The sequence below is a fragment of the Dendropsophus ebraccatus genome, chromosome 4 (assembly GCF_027789765.1).
Source record: "Dendropsophus ebraccatus isolate aDenEbr1 chromosome 4, aDenEbr1.pat, whole genome shotgun sequence".
Lineage (NCBI taxonomy): Eukaryota > Metazoa > Chordata > Amphibia > Anura > Hylidae > Dendropsophus > Dendropsophus ebraccatus.
Genome location: NC_091457.1, coordinates 158,142,652 through 158,158,992, shown reverse-complemented (window position 1 = coordinate 158,158,992; position 16,341 = coordinate 158,142,652). Strand labels below are relative to the sequence as shown.

The 16,341-nt window shown below is 42.1% G+C and overlaps 1 protein-coding gene across 1 annotated transcript; it reads right to left on the bottom strand.

The window, feature by feature from the left end:
* Positions 1–963: 963 nt before the first annotated feature.
* On the bottom strand, positions 964–15,437 carry LOC138790087 (putative ferric-chelate reductase 1). Its single transcript, XM_069969041.1, has 12 exons — positions 15,301–15,437; positions 14,760–14,851; positions 13,327–13,381; positions 12,292–12,322; positions 11,683–11,799; positions 10,243–10,355; positions 9,350–9,436; positions 5,802–5,899; positions 5,501–5,559; positions 5,282–5,416; positions 2,915–2,955; positions 964–1,794 (listed from the first exon to the last, which is right to left on the bottom strand). The coding sequence occupies exons 1-12, from the start codon at positions 15,361–15,363 to the stop codon at positions 1,705–1,707; spliced, it is 981 nt and encodes a 326-aa protein (XP_069825142.1). The 5' UTR covers positions 15,364–15,437; the 3' UTR covers positions 964–1,704.
* Between the last annotated feature and the right edge of the window lie 904 nt (positions 15,438–16,341).

Genomic DNA, 16,341 nt, shown 5'->3' with positions numbered 1-16,341 from the left:
AATTGAAGCAGAAAGTTTTTAGGCAGAATTCAAGCAGAATTTAAGCCCCCCATTGACTACTATAGGATTCCTCTAGCAGATCTACAGCAGAAAATTCTGCTCGGAAATTCTGCAGTGTGAACAACAGAGCAGAAAACCCATTGAACACAATGGGACTTTGCTCTGTACATATTTTACGGGAGGAATTTCAAGCTGAATTCCTCGCCTTTTCCTCGGTGTGCACATACCCTAACGGGAGGAATTTCAAGCTGACATAAGAGCGGATTCCTCTTCATTTCCTCACCCAATCCCTCACCTTTTCCTCAGTGTGCACATACCCTAATTCCTCGCTGAATACTCGCCTATTCCTCAGTGTGAACACACCCTTATTCTTATGGAGCCGTCGGTAAGTGTAGAGTAAGCTTACTCGGCTCTCTTCGGCAGCTCCACAGGAAAGAATTGAACCGCAGGTCACATGCCGTACCCACAGCTGTATTCATAACAAAGAAACCCGGGGCCCCATAGGGAGAACGGCAGGAGGTACGGTGGTCGGACCCCCCGTGTTCTCTTACTTTTCCCTTATCCTGTGGATAGGGACAAACTTAGTTTTTCCCAGACAACCTCTTTAACCTTTTAGTGGTAAGTACAGTAATTACTGTAAGTGTGTATTTTCAAGGAAAAATGAAATATTCAATGTACAATAAACTTGCTTGTTATAGTGACTATCCGGTCCCTAAACAGAGTCACATGATGAGGATAAAATAAAATGGAAAAAAAAAAAAAATCTTTATTAGATATGAGCTCCTGTTAAAGACAGGAGTCCCTGCTCTGTACCCTAAGCAGCAAGACTATGGGGGAGATTAATCAAAGGGTGTAAAATTTAGACTGGTGTAAACTGCCCACAGCAGCCAATCACAGCTCAGCTTTCCTTTCATCAGAGCTGAGAGCTGAGCTGTGATTGGTTGCTGTGGACAGTTTGCATCAGTCTAAATTTTACACCCCCTAAATCTCCCCCTATGTGCTACATCTTCACAACCCGGGTTGAGGTGAGTGTCATTTGAAAGGAGTCCCTGCCCCTGTTCAGCTGACAAATCTGTCCGTCTCTATTTCTTACCTATTATTTCCTCGCAGCTCTTTTTCTACCACCCTGCTTGAGAAATGCAGACAACATTGGGTGCCCTAACAGCCATGCCCACTCACTCTATTTACTTAGGTGATGCCGATTGACCGATAACAGGCGCCATAGACTAATGTCACTAAACAGCAGTAGCATTCTGAAAGTCACAGCTACATATATGACTCGGACTAGGCCTGGCTAGGAGCCCGAGTAGGTCTAATATCACTGAAATGGTGTCTTCCTATATCTCTGCTTCCATCTTCCAGTAATATTATTTTGGGGCACTAATAGCAATATACAACTGGTTGTTATATTATATGAAGCCGTGGATAGAATGGCGTCACCCGCGGTAAATAGTCATTGGCTTCTGTATTTTGTGAATAAATTATTTGAATAGAAGATTTTGGCCTAGAAAAATATAATCCATAAAATTTGCACATGGTCGATTTAAAAAAAAAAAAAAAAAAAAATAGGAAAGATGAGAAATAGAAGGTGAAACCATCCTGGAAGCTTCACCATATTATTTCCTTTTCATGCCAGTCAAGGCAAACCTGTAAGAGTCCTGAAATGGATACTGGTCCCCCTTGCGCCGTCTCCAATAATCTTTCCTATGAGATCCCGATTCCAACTAGCAGAGCCACCAGGAAGGCCATGTTCCCGCACAGGTAGATGAGCAGCAGGTAAACCTCAGCCTTCACCTAAAATAACCATGATGAAATAGAGTTAATATATAAAAGGCAAAAAAAATATGAAAACATACAATGATACATAAATGTTCTCTAAATATTACACGGAGCCCTCGCCACCTCAAAGAAACGCGGGGTATTGCTTAGTATTCGAGTACAATAGACTTTATAGGGGTTGTCCCAACTGGACGGTCCATTGATGATCAAATTGACAACCGGGTGTTACAAGTTGGAGGGGTGTCTATACATAACCCTCATGTTGTCCAACTAGCGCAGACTGTGTAGGGGCACGCCCCTTTGACACAAATGGAAATGGCAACGTTTTTCGAGTTATTTTATTGAGAATACAAGTAGGTATTAAAACAGATGTGAAAAGTCTAAATTAAATCAAAATACCCCTTAGAGGTTTGTTTAGTATAAACTAGTGACAGAGATGCTGGACAGAATTCTGTATCACTAACATTGTTCTGTGCAGCTGATCCAGAGATCTCCTCCTGAATAACATGGACAATAAGTAGTCCTCTCCATTATGTGCATGAGCTCAGTAGAGCTGAATATTCATGAGAAGCAGAAAACGCCACCAACCAGCTGCTGATTGGCAGTTATCTATTCATGCTGTGTATAGGCAGTTAACTGTCAATCAGCAGCTGGAGGGTGGGGGTGGGGTGTGGCAAGAATCCTATTCTCCTGCATATTAGGAGAACGGCTGAACAGAATGATGTAAGTAATACACCGATTATGCTGCCCTGATTTAAGGTGGAATAAACCTAGTGACAGATTCCCTTTAAGTAATACTAAATCCTGCAGTATGGCATCAGAGTGCATAAACATGCTGCCATTTTATGCATGTATATAACAGGGAGATGGTGATGTAGGCTGGAGGGGCTGGTCAGAGATGGTGACATCATTGAGGAGGCGGGGCTATATCTTAGAGACAAGAATCAACTAAGCCTCCTGTGACATCAGAGTATAATGTGTTGTCTATGAAGAGAAGGGAGCTGGAGACAATACACATTGGGGGAGATTTATCAAACATGGTGTAAAGTAAAACTGGCTCAGATTCCAATTTCATTTTCCAAAGAGTCTGTGAGGAATGAAAAGTGGAATCTGACTGTATATATGAAATGATTACCAAGGCTTCTGGGCTTTCCGAGTCTCCTAATTTCTGCTTTTCTAAAGGTAAAGAGATAAAGTAGAAAATGAGAGTTAGCAGCCAGGCTAGTGATAAAGACCATCTTATACCCACTGCAGTTTGTAAATTTAAAGAGGGCATACCATCAGGTACATCCTCTTTAACCTGACCCAGGTATAGAACGGCGCCGTCACAGGGAAGCCGGTGCCGCGTCCGATTTTTGAACCGCGGCCCGGTTCACATGTCCGGCGCTGTTCTATCGACGGGTCCCGGGCCGGAGCTGAAGCACTGGAGACGGGCCGCGTCATAGAGGGGAGGGAATTCCCTCCCACTGGGGGCGGGCCAGCCCGCCTACTGTGCTTCGGCCCCGGCCCGGTACCCGTAGATAGAACATCGCCGTACACGGGAACCGGGCCGCGGTTCAAAAATCGCACCGCGGAACCGGCTTCCCCGTGACGGCGCCGTTCTATACCTGGGTCAGATTAAAGAGGAAAAAGTTGGACAGATAAATGATATGGAGAACAATATCTGGTCAATTTACTGGTGGGATGAATATAAAAAACCACAAGACTCATTACAGCATTTAAAAGGCTAAATAACAGATGCCACAACTGTTAGGGTCCTTATTGCATCACAGGGGTACTGATTGGTTAGGCCTCCAGTGCTGCCATATAGACACTACTAATAGAGTCTGCTTCAGATAGACGATACTAGCAGAGTGCCAAGATCACAGATGAATACAAGTAGTATTGCACTGACATGTGTAAGCAATCATGATTGCTTATTAGAGTTGAGCGAACATCGAGTATGCTCCGGTACGTCTGAATCCGTATAATGCCTGGACTATGGCCTATGGCAGCCACCAAAAATCAAAAGCTGCACACTTGGGTTTAGAAAAACAGGAGTATGCTCGAAGTTCTCTCAACTGTATATAAAGGGAACCTGTCATCAAGAAAATGCTATCTAATCTATCATCATCATGTTATAGAGCAGGAAGAGCTGAGCTGATTGATATATATCATTGTAGGCAAAGATTTAGTATAACCCATTGGTTGTTCTTTCTGTTATAAGGAGTCCAGTGGGCGGTGTAACTCAATGGATCGGACTCTTTAGCATGAAAACATCAATCAATAAATTACAAGTTATACTGCATATTTCCCCATAAAGGTATATATGAATCCACTCAGCTCCTTCTGCTCTATAACATGATGCCTATAGATTAGGTAGCATTTACATGTTGACGGCTTCCCTTTAAATTCAAAAATATATATTAAAAAATCTCCAACAGAATAAAAATTCAGACCCCCCCCCCTTTCTTCTTGCATAGTCGAGCCTGTACAGGACAGGGGGCGATAGGGGGTTATGGTCATAATAGTTATAGGAGGATGGACCATAGTTAGGTCAGGTCAGTGGGAGGGTTATGAGTCAGCCCTAAGCTCTAGTGTGTCTAGTGGTGTGTTTACACAGACGGATCATCTGACAGATTTATGAAGCCAAAGCCGTTAATAGATTTGAATAGAGGAGAAATATCAGTCTTAACTTTATGACATGTTCCTGGCTTTGGCTTCAGAAATCTGTCAGATAAATCACTCCCTTACGGGAGGAGAGGGAGTGTGATTGGAGGATCAGGGTGTGACTGGGGACTGCTCGGTTCTGCTTATTCTGGGCCACCCATGACCTCCTCAGGGATTTGATTGCACTAGATACAATTAGACATGAGCACGCTTGAATCAGAACATTCGCCATTTGATTACCAGTGGCTGACAAAGTTGGATGCAGCCCCAGGGAGTCCTGGAAAACATGGATACAGTCATAGGCCATATCCATATTTTCTTTTACTCTTTAGGGCTGCATCCAACTTCTTTAGCCAATCAAATGGTGAACTATCTGACTCGAGCACGCTCCAGTTGCGCTCATGTTTAGTTACAATATTAATGTGTATATTAAAGGGGAAGTCCGGCGCCCGATATTCTTTTCAAAGAGCTGGGGAGGAGGTGGCTGAACTTAACTACATGCACCTACCTCCCTGGTTCCAGCATTGGGGTAAGCTGTCTGACTCTCCAGTTCCCGTTCCCAAGGCCAGTCCCCATTCAGACCAGAAAGCTAACCGTGAACCAGAGGGGCCGACAGTGGACCCCAGCGCTTAAATCAGGGAGGTACAGTAGGTGCATGTAGTTAGGTCCAGCCACCTCCTCCCCGGCTCTTTAAAAAAAATGTAGGGACTTCCCCTCTAAGGTTAGCTATGTTATTATTTTTCCCCCATCACACAGCGTCCAGTGTCAGTATTGGGGATCAGGGTTTGGGTTTCTGGTTTATCCAGCCCCCGGTTATCTGTATTACTCTAGTCATGAAAGTCTTTTTTTTTACCTTTTCGTGCCAGGTCGCTATTAATCTCTAAGCAAAAAAAGGCTAAAGCCTCCCAGCCGACGAAGCCTCCCATGGTGTTCACCAGCCAGCCGAGCTTATAGTCAATGAACTGGAAGCCCAGGAAGAGATTGGTCACTGGAAGAGATCGGACATATTAAGAGACTCGCTGAACGAATACAGAGAGAACACTTTCATTTCTGTGGCGAATGACGCACACACCTGCCAGGACTTTTATCAGGAGCGCATTGACAGCATGAAACCAATTGAAAAAGAATCTCCTATAAAAAATAAAAAAAAAAATTGTACTCATTATCCAGGTTTATAAAAAAAAAAAACATGGCGGCTTTCATCCAAAAACAGCACCACTCTTGTCCTCAGGTTGGGTGTCCGGGTTTTGCAGCTCAGTTCCATGGAGCTTCAGTGTAATACCACACACAACCTGAGGACAGGGGTAGCGCTGTCTTTGCAGGAAAGTAGCTGTGTTTTTTAATCTCGGATAACCCCTTCTTGAATAACTTACATGTCGCTCTGCGGTGAAGGTCGTAAGATGCTAACAAAGGGCTGGATAATAGCCAGGATCATCACAAGGCATCCAAGGATAGCATGAGTGCTGACATCCTGAGACACAAGGAGAGGCAATCACTAACCAAACGTTACTAAAATGTAAATTCTATTGGAAAATTCCAACTTGCATGTGGGATATCTGTCAAATCAACTGGTGTCAGAAATTTATACAGATGTAAAAAATTACTTCTATTTAAAAATCTCCAGCCTTCCAGTACTTATCAGCTACTGTATGTCCTGCAGGAAGTGGTGTATTCTTTCCAGTCTGACACAGTGCTCTCTGCTGCCACCTCTGTCCATGTTAGGAACTGCCCAGAGCAGGAGAGGTTTTCTATGGGGATTTGCTGCTGCTCTGGACAGTTGCTGACATGGACAGAGGTGGCAGCAGAGAGCACTGTGTCAGGCTGGGAAGAATACACCACTTCCTGCAGGACATACAGTAGCTGATAAGTACTGGAAGATAGGAGATTTTTTTAAAATAGAAGTAAATAACAAATATAAGTAAAAAATGCAGTGCCGTGCTAAGTACTGTTATCTTAAAAACAAGATCGTTAATATCAGTGCATAATAAAGCCAGTGCAAGATATTGAACCAAAGCTGCTCACTGTTAGTGTGCGAGTGGGCTGGCTTGGATCTGTAGTCCTCCACGTCCGTGAACCTGTGTAACTTTCTATTTAAAGTGACGGATGTCCTGCTATGGTCGGTGAATCACCGGTCACTGTGTTCTTACTGATCTTTGCCACAAGGTCCTTTCTGCAAAGTTTTCCTGCGAATAGGGCACGCGCCCCGGCCGGTAGCGCGTGAAGCCCTAGGTACGGGAATCCCGGATGAGAATCTTTCTGTGACGTCACAGATTCTACGGGTTGCCACGTGAGGCAAGATACTTCCTCGACGCGTTTCAAAGGATACGTCCTTCTTTCTCAAGAGGATCTTGCTCATGTTCATGCTTCTCCTTTATAGGTACGTATTCTCATCTCAGGATTAACCCGTTTCTTTCCAAGTAGTTTTTTTTACAAGAAAACAAACAGTTCAAATTCTGCATTTATCCCTGCGGGCTGCATACTATTAAATAGGAAAATATATTCGCTCTCTTTTTTGGACATTTTGTGGATATAGTTTCCACCCCGCCGTTCTGCCTTCACTTGCTCCAATCTCATCAATCTGGCCATTATGATACTCTCTATAATGCCGTGATAAAGGATGGCCATCAAACTGTCTTTTTATATTGTATATATGTTCCGAAATTCTTCTATGTAGGGTTCTTTTTGTTCGCCCTATATATAATTTACTACAAGGGCATTTAATGAAATAAATCACCCCTTTGGTCTTACAAGTAATATGACCTTTTATGTTGTGACTTACATTATGGGGAACGACTTTATTGGTTCTTTTTACATTCACCATGCTAGTACAGCATTTACATTTTCTACAGGGGAAAAAACCTTCCGCATATGATATTATACCTGTATATTTCTCCTTATAGTCAACATAATCTTGCCGGATAGTAGGAGCTATTTTATTACCCAGGCTTTGTGCTTTCCGATAAATCATTCTGGGTTTGTCCGGAATGAGTTCCCCTATAATCTTGTCCTGTTTCAAAATATTCCAGTGTTTCTGTACAATTTGTCTTACATTCTTGGCCTGATTGGAATATGTGGAGATCAATGGAATATTAAATTGATTATTTTGAATGTTATAACCTTCTTTTCCTTTTTCTTTTTGTTGGTTCACTATTAGTTGTTCCCTCTCTATTTCCCCCACTTCTTTTCTAATTAGCTCTAGTTGACCTAGTTTGTATCCCTTCTGCACAAATTTGGTTCGTAAAGTGTGGGCCTCTTCCTCGTATATTTCTTTGTGCGTACAATTCCTCCTTAATCGTAAGAATTGACTTCTTGGAATATTTAAGAGCCACATCGGGAGATGGCAACTGGCAAGTGAGATAAAGCTATTACTGTCAGTGGGTTTATGATAGGTTTTTGTGCATAAATGGCCATCCTCTATATAAATAGTCAGATCCAAAAAATGAATACTAGTAGTACTGTATGTGGGTGTAAAATTAAGATAAAAATCATTTTTATTAATATTTATTAAGACAAATTGTACAGAAACACTGGAATATTTTGAAACAGGACAAGATTATAGGGGAACTCATTCCGGACAAACCCAGAATGATTTATCGGAAAGCACAAAGCCTGGGTAATAAAATAGCTCCTACTATCCGGCAAGATTATGTTGACTATAAGGAGAAATATACAGGTATAATATCATATGCGGAAGGTTTTTTCCCCTGTAGAAAATGTAAATGCTGTACTAGCATGGTGAATGTAAAAAGAACAAATAAAGTCGTTCCCCATAATGTAAGTCACAACATAAAAGGTCATATTACTTGTAAGACCAAAGGGGTGATTTATTTCATTAAATGCCCTTGTAATAAATTATATATAGGGCGAACAAAAAGAACCCTACATAGAAGAATTTCGGAACATATATACAATATAAAAAGACAGTTTGATGGCCATCCTTTATCACGGCATTATAGAGAGTATCATAATGGCCAGATTGATGAGTCGACATTTGGAGCATTGGAGCAAGTGAAGGCAGAACGGCGGGGTGGAAACTATATCCACAAAATGTCCAAAAAAGAGAGCGAATATATTTTCCTATTTAATAGTATGCAGCCCGCAGGGCTAAATGCAGAATTTGAACTGTTTGTTTTCTTGTAAAAAACTACTTGGAAAGAAACGGGTTAATCCTGAGATGAGAATACGTACCTATAAAGGAGAAGCATGAACATGAGCAAGATCCTCTTGAGAAAGAAGGACGTATCCTTTGAAACGCGTCGAGGAAGTATCTTGCCTCACGTGGCGACCCGTAGAATCTGTGACATCACAGAAAGATTCTCATCCGGGATTCCCGTACCTAGGGCTTCACGCGCTACCGGCCGGGGCGCATGCCCTATTCGCAGGAAAACTTTGCAGAAAGGACCTTGTGGCAAAGATCAGTAAGAACACAGTGACCGGTGATTCACCGACCATAGCAGGACATCCGTGACTTCAAATAGAAAGTTACACAGGTTCACGGACGTGGAGGACTACAGATCCAAGCCAGCCCACTCGCACACTAACAGTAAGCAGCTTTGGTTCAATATCTTGCACTGGCTTTATTATGCACTGATATTAACGATCTTGTTTTTAAGATAACAGTACTTAGCGCGGCACTGCATTTTTTACTTAGATTTATTCTTATTTTTAGTGGAGGCAGTTACCACTAGCTGTAGCTCGCAGCAGTACACACACTACTATTAGTGTTTATATCAGGAGCGGGATTGGTTTAACTTTTTTATAACTAAATTACAAATCTGTATAACTTTCCGACATCAGTTGATTTTAAAGAAAAACATTTTCCGTTCAATAAAAACGTCTGTTATTTCAAGGGTGTGTGAGCATAGCCTAAAAGGCTTATAATGTATACACAATTTGATATTGGTATATTGTTTCTACTTACATACGCCCATCCTCGATGCTCCACAAACGACAACACAAAAGATACTATTGTCGCAGCCACCGTCAAAACCATGAACACTATGTGAGCCTGCAATATAACAATAAGGATATTAGTCCTAGTAAAGGAAACCTGAAGACAATTATAGCAAGTACTGAACACTATAATAACACACATAGGGGGAGATTTATCAACATGGTGTAAAGTGAATCTGGCTCAGTTGCCCCTAGCAACCAATCAGATTCCATCTTTCATTCCCCACAGACTCTTTGGAAAATGAAAGGAGGAATCTGATTGGTTGCTAGGGGCAACTGAGCCAGTTTCACTTTACACCATGTTGGATAAATCTCCCCCATTGTCTATCGCTCCATGATATCAGGACAGTTGCTTTGTATTCAGCTTCGACTTTGTGTTCAGCACCGTTAACAACACATTAAACACGTCAAATAGCTGTGCATCACAGGGAACGTTCTCGTTTCTTATAACTTTCTGTCTTGGTTTCCTTTTTATCCACAAAATACATTGCAAATTTTATTGTCTTCTTTGATATCCTACATGACCCCCATCCCAGAGGAAAAACTTGCCCTTGATCCCATATGGCAGCCATGTTTGGGTCATGGCCTAATATATAGACACAGTGTTGGACTGGGGTACCTGGGGCCCACCAGAGAACAGGATCCTGGGGGCCCACCAATGAAGAACCAGTGATAAACAATATGCCAGTCAGTGTTTGTTCAGGTTCTAAAGCTGGGGGCCCACCGGAGGATTCTCTAGTACTATGGTGGGTCAGTCCGACCCTGTATTGACACCACCGAGATAAGTCATGTTCCCTTTCATTTCTAAAATAACAGGGGGTATTACAAAAAATTTTGGTGAATTTTGTGGCTTTTCTTTACCTGGAACCAAAGTGCTTTGCCCAGAATTGGTCTCTTTGCAGCAGTTTTGAAATATCGAGCCATGATCATCCCTAAACTTCCTGTAGTCATCCAGGCGATGAGCATGAGCGCCCCTGCGGACAGGAGAGGATATCACATACAGGAGTCACCTTCTCTCTCATGGACAATTCTCTTACATCAAACATCTAGTTAAAGTACTAAAAACTTATAGACAGTATGTATAAAAAAAAAAGTCATATGTACAAGGATGCCAACCCGGTGACTAGCAGGAGGACCCTCCTTTATGACTTTCATCTGCTTTAAAGGGAATCTGTCACTAGGTTTATTCCACCTTAAATGAGGGCAGCACAAACTAGTGACAGAAATGTTGAACAGATCGGTGTATTACTTACATCATTCTGTTCAACCGTTCTCCTAATATGCAGGAGAATAGGATTCTTGCCACACCCCTCCCCCCGCCCTCCAGCTGCTGATTGACAGCTGACTGCCCATACACAGCATGGATAGATAACTGCCAATCAGCAGCTGGAGTGTGGAGTTTTCTGCTTCTCATGAATATCCAGGACTACTGAGCTCATGCACATAATGGGAAGGACTACTTATTGTCAATGTTATTCAGGAGGATTTCTCTGGATCAGCTGCACAGAACAATGTAAGTGATACATCATTAGTCAGATGCTTAGTCAGATGGTCGGAGTTACTGTCATTAAGAAATGTAAGGCCTAACTGATACAGTCTGGGAAATGAAACATATTTCAAATGTACAACCTGCTGCCCTTGGTTACGACCCGCTAAGATGGGTCAGGCATGCTCAGTTCAACTGCAATCTCCAGAAAGTACTGGCAGTTGGTCTCCACTGAGCCTGCAAGCTAGAGGGATTGTGGGAAAGTGTCTGCACTGTTACATGGCAACGGCAGGTTTAGAGTTCAGAGAGGAAACCAGGAAGTGATCAGATCCATGGAGGAGAAGACACGGGAGTACAGGGATGTAAGTTACTTTCTTAAAAAGAGCACATTTGTACTTTACAGGTGAACCTCTGATTTACCAACTTGCTTTATGACACATTCCCTTTAAATGGGCACTGTCATCATGTCATGTGATCAAAGAGTCCACATTATAAGTCTATTGTGTGGTGTCCTATAAAAAGACACAGCAGGGGAGATTTATCAAACATGGTGTAAAGTGAAACTGGCTCAGTCGCCCCTAGCAACCAATCAGATTCCACCTTTCATTCCTCACAGACTCTTTGGAAAATGAAAGGTGGAATCTGATTGGTTGCTAGGGGCAACTGAGTCAGTTTCACTTTACACCATGGTTGATAAATCTCCCCCAAAGTGGGGAGAGGCCCTAGAGTTAGGGGGTTCTTTGTGTATTTTTCCCTCCTATGTGGCACAGGGTCCGAGTCTGTGTACGGACGATGGCGGCGGACGTCATACTAACCGTGAGTCTTTACTATTATGTGACTTTTGTGCTTTTTGTGGGTCACGTTGGAAGCGGCAGAGACGTCAGCTTTGGTGTCACTGAGGGTCACATCCGACCTGTGTAACTGGATCCTCCCTGAAGAATAGGACAGAGTTAGAACTGGTTTCGTATAGAAAAAGCCGGACGCTCCCTCCAACTTAGATTTCAGCATAGGTAATAGCTAGAAGGAAGCAACAGTATGAATACAGGTGCACATAGTCACAGGTCATAAGATGGGGGGGGGAAATCCTTTAAATACAACTTTCCTTATGACTACAAAGGCACCGACTGACTGAACTGGTGTCCAGTTGGCTCCCCCTAGTGACAGTCTTACGTAGGTGCTTAAAGGGATTTTCCTATCTTGACAAATTATGCCCCATACATAGTATCCACAGGATGGGGCATAAATAAGAGATCCCAGGGGCTCAATTTACCACCTGGGGGTCCCAAAATCTGAGCAGTGGGATGCACATACACATTGTCGCTCTGTTCATGGTCTACTGAACACTGGGCATAGCGGGAAGCTGTATACATATACAAACTACAGTAGTATATATATATATACACATCAGACGAGACGTCACCCACCGATCAGGCTGCTCGCTGCACTGGAGGAAACCTGGAAAAGGGAATAAAAGACTTCAGATATTATCAGGAACAAACTGAATATAATAAAACTATACAACATAGTGATACAACTATACAACACAGAGATAGAACTATACAACACAGAGATAGAACTATACAACATAGTGATACAACTATACAACATAGCGATAGAACTATACAACATAGCGATAGAACTATACAACATAGCGATACAACTATACAACATAGCGATACAACTATACAACATAGCGATACAACTATACAACACAGAGATAGAACTATACAAGTTAGTGATACAACTATACAACATAGCGATACAACTATACAACATAGTGATACAACTATACAACACAGAGATAGAACTATACAAGTTAGTGATACAACTATACAACATAGCGATACAACTATACAACATAGCGATACAACTATACAACATAGCGATACAACTATACAACATAGCGATACAACTATACAACATAGCAATACAACTATACCACATATTGATACAACATAGCGATAAAACTGTACAACATAGAGATACAACATAGCGATAAAACTGTGCAACATAGAGATACAACATAGTGATACATCTATATAACACATCAATAGATCTATACAACATAGCGATACCACTATACAACATAGCGATACCAACATAGTGACAGAACTAAACAACATACCGATACAACTGTACAGCTTTTGCCTAATGGGTTTCCCAATATATTGCCCTAGTCTCTACGAACCCATGTCATACTTCTTCCAGACCTTCAGTCTACCATCTCATCCATGAAGAACAACCTGTCCTATCCTCCATGTAGCTGCACAGTGATCTGTCCATCACCCATGCACCATCCAATACCATGTATTTAAGACCACCTAAATTAGTGCAACAGTAGAGCTCCCCTTTAAGAAAATTCTCCATAAATGGATTTGTAGTTAACAAGTAGATCTACAAGTGGAAAAGTCCCATCAATGTCTATAGCATATACTATAGAAACAGCATAAAGCACTTACCACAAGCTCCGGACTTTCCACCCAGAAGGTTTTCTTTGATTGCAGAAATCTCGCTCTAAATTTATAAAAAAAAAAATATGTTATCCATTGGGAACATGTGGGACTGAACATTCTCGCATTCTCCAGCTATTTTCACACGACGTAAGTTCTGTACTAATCACGGCCGTCGTTGCAACGGCCGTGATTAGTGCGGAACTAACGTTGTGCTGAACAGGGGCCGATTAACTTTACCATAGGCCTCGGGCTGTTCACCAAGCTTGGGCCCCTCTCCTACCCCACTGTAACTATGGCAGCAATAGTGTTAGTCTTTTTCCTGTGTACAGGACCTGTGGTGACATCATAGTCACATGTTAAGGTCCTTCTGTATGTTCTCTAATGTTGCTTCATTGTTTCCGGGCTTTGGTTTCGCCCTGATTAGTGTAAAATTGCTGTAAAAAAAAAGCTGTGTTTTTTTTTTTTTTTTTTGCACATCATGTCAGAACTGTAGCCAGGAGACAATACACCACTGAAAGTATAAGTCTGATTGGGGGACCATGGGCCCCCCAGGAGCTCAGGGCCCCGGGCTACCGCCCAAAACAGACCTATTGGAATCCGCTACTGGTGCTGAAGGCTGAGAGAATTGAGTGTATACACATAGTACATATATACATACACATAGTATACACTCCGGCCGGGATCCCTAGTGGCGCCAAAGAAAACTGACATGTCAGTTTTCTGCGGCCGCTATTCATTGAATAGAGGCCGCAGAAAACCCTGTCAGTGTACACAATGGAGCGTGCACTGAAAAAAAATCAAGAAAAAAAGTGATCAGAATCCTACATGTTGCAAAATGGTACAATAAAGTGTCCAAAAAACCCCAATCCTGTCTCACTATGAGGCCATGTTCACACGCTGTATGAGACCAGCCGTTCCGTGACCCATCCGGGTCACGGAACGGCTGGTCTCAGAAAAGATCATCTCGGCTAGTACTGCAGTACTGACTGGATGATCTGAGTTCTGATGCGGGCGTATCCGTGCACACCCGCATCAGAACTCCACACTGCACACAATGTAGCATGCGTCCGGAGCCGCTCTCTCCACTGTGTGCACTGACAGAGTTTCTGCGGCCGCTATTCAATGAATAGCAGCCGCAGAAAATTGACCTGTCAGTTTTCTACGGCACCGCTAGGGATCCCGGCCGGAGTGTATACCCTGTGTATACAGTCCGGTCGAAATTCCCTCGGCCTGCAGCACAACGTAGGTTCCGTACCAATCACGGCCGTTGCAACAACAACCGTGATTAGTACGGAACTTACGTTGTGTGAACATGGCCTAAGGGTCACTGTGTGTAGTTTGTCGCTTGTAAGGAAGGAGATGACAGTGTAGGATGAACCTCAGCCAGATGGAGTCTGCACTTTTTTGCTTTTTATTGTTAAAGATAGAATAATACTCACATGAATATAACCTTGCTGACTGATGCCGGTGCCACCCACACTGCCCAGACCTTGGATTTAATACTTGAATCTTTATCGTAAACCATGGAATTCTGGGAAAGATACAAGAAATGAAATGTTTCCATTTTCCTGAGGCTGTGTGCACACATGCAGTAACACAATGGAACTCCAGCGTGTGTGAACATACCCTAAAGGTATCTATAGTCTGGGTATCAGTTATCTTATAGATTGCTATCTAAGGCTACTTTCACACAACGTAAATTATCAATTAATCACAGCCATTGTTGCAAATTGAGATTTGCACCAGAGATTTGTAATTTACTTCGGTAAAAAAATCTTCCAGTACTTATCAGCTGCGGTATATCCTGCGGGAAGTGGTGTATTCTTTCCTGCAGGACATACAGCAGCTGATAAGTACTGAAAGATTGAGATTTTTTTAATAGAAGTAAAGTACAAATCTATCTGATTTGAAAGATTTTTTTTTTTTTATGAACTACCCCTTTAACTAAAGGAACAGTGAGGATGGACACATGTTACTCACCACTTTCTCTCTGCAGTTGAGAATTTGTGACTTAGGGTCCGTCACAATGAAATGTCCGACCATGTCATTTCCTGGTACAGAGCGGGCTTGTAGGAGAAACCCTTCAAAATATGTTCCAGGTTTTGCCTGAAGAGTGACTGAGAAAACGGAACAGAATTATATATATATATATATATATATAGATATATATCCATAGTCTCTAAAAAACTTAAAATTAGAAGAATTAAAAAAAATGTACAAGGTGATGCTATTACTACCAAAGAGGTAGTACCGTTCTGTACTGCTACCAAAATGACATACAAAATGGCACATTCCCTGAAGAAGTCGGTGTTATATGATGTAACACGTGGGTTCAGCGAACCTCGAATCCACATTGTTCTATATAAACATTGATGGTAATTTTGCCTTTACCATTTTTTCACATTTGGAATCTTTTTTGCATTTGCTCTTTATGGGGGAGATTTATCAAACATGGTGTAAAGTGAAACTGGCTCAGTTGCCCCTAGCAACCAATCAGATTCCACCTTTCATTTTCCAAAGAGTCTGTGAGGAATGGGAGGGGGAATCTGATTGGTTGCTAGGGGCAACAGAGACAGTTTCACTTTACACCATGTTTGATAAATCTCCCCCTATACTCCCCCTATATATATATATATAGATGTGGTTTGCTCACTTTGGATATTACTCGTTGGGCTCAGTGCAATATTTTATCTTGGAGTCATGATGAATACTGTATAGCAGCTAATAGTCTGTGGGTTTGCCTTGTGAAATTGTGCTAATGAAGACTAAGATTTTGAGTGGATTGCCACTCAGTTTTTATGACATATGTTTTCTCTCTGGTGCTTAAAGGGGTACTCCAGTAAAAAAAAAAAAAATTCTTTTAAATCAACTGACTTTAGAAATTTATATAGATTAGTAATTAACTTCTATTAAAAAATCTAAAATCTTCCAGTACTTATCAGCTGCTGTATGCCCTGCAGGAAGTGGTGTATTCTTTCCAGTCTGACACAGTGCTCTTTGCTGCCACCTCTGTCCATGTCA

Coding starts and splice junctions, on each gene's coding strand:
- LOC138790087 (XM_069969041.1), bottom strand. CDS start 15,363: ATGGTCGGACATTTCATTGTGACGGACCCTAAGTCACAAATTCTCAAC. Junction 14,852..15,300: donor TCAACTGCAGAGAGAAAGTG/GTGAGTAACATG, acceptor TATCTTTCCCAG/AATTCCATGGTTTACGATAA. Junction 12,323..13,326: donor TGGAAAGTCCGGAGCTTGTG/GTAAGTGCTTTA, acceptor TCCCTTTTCCAG/GTTTCCTCCAGTGCAGCGAG.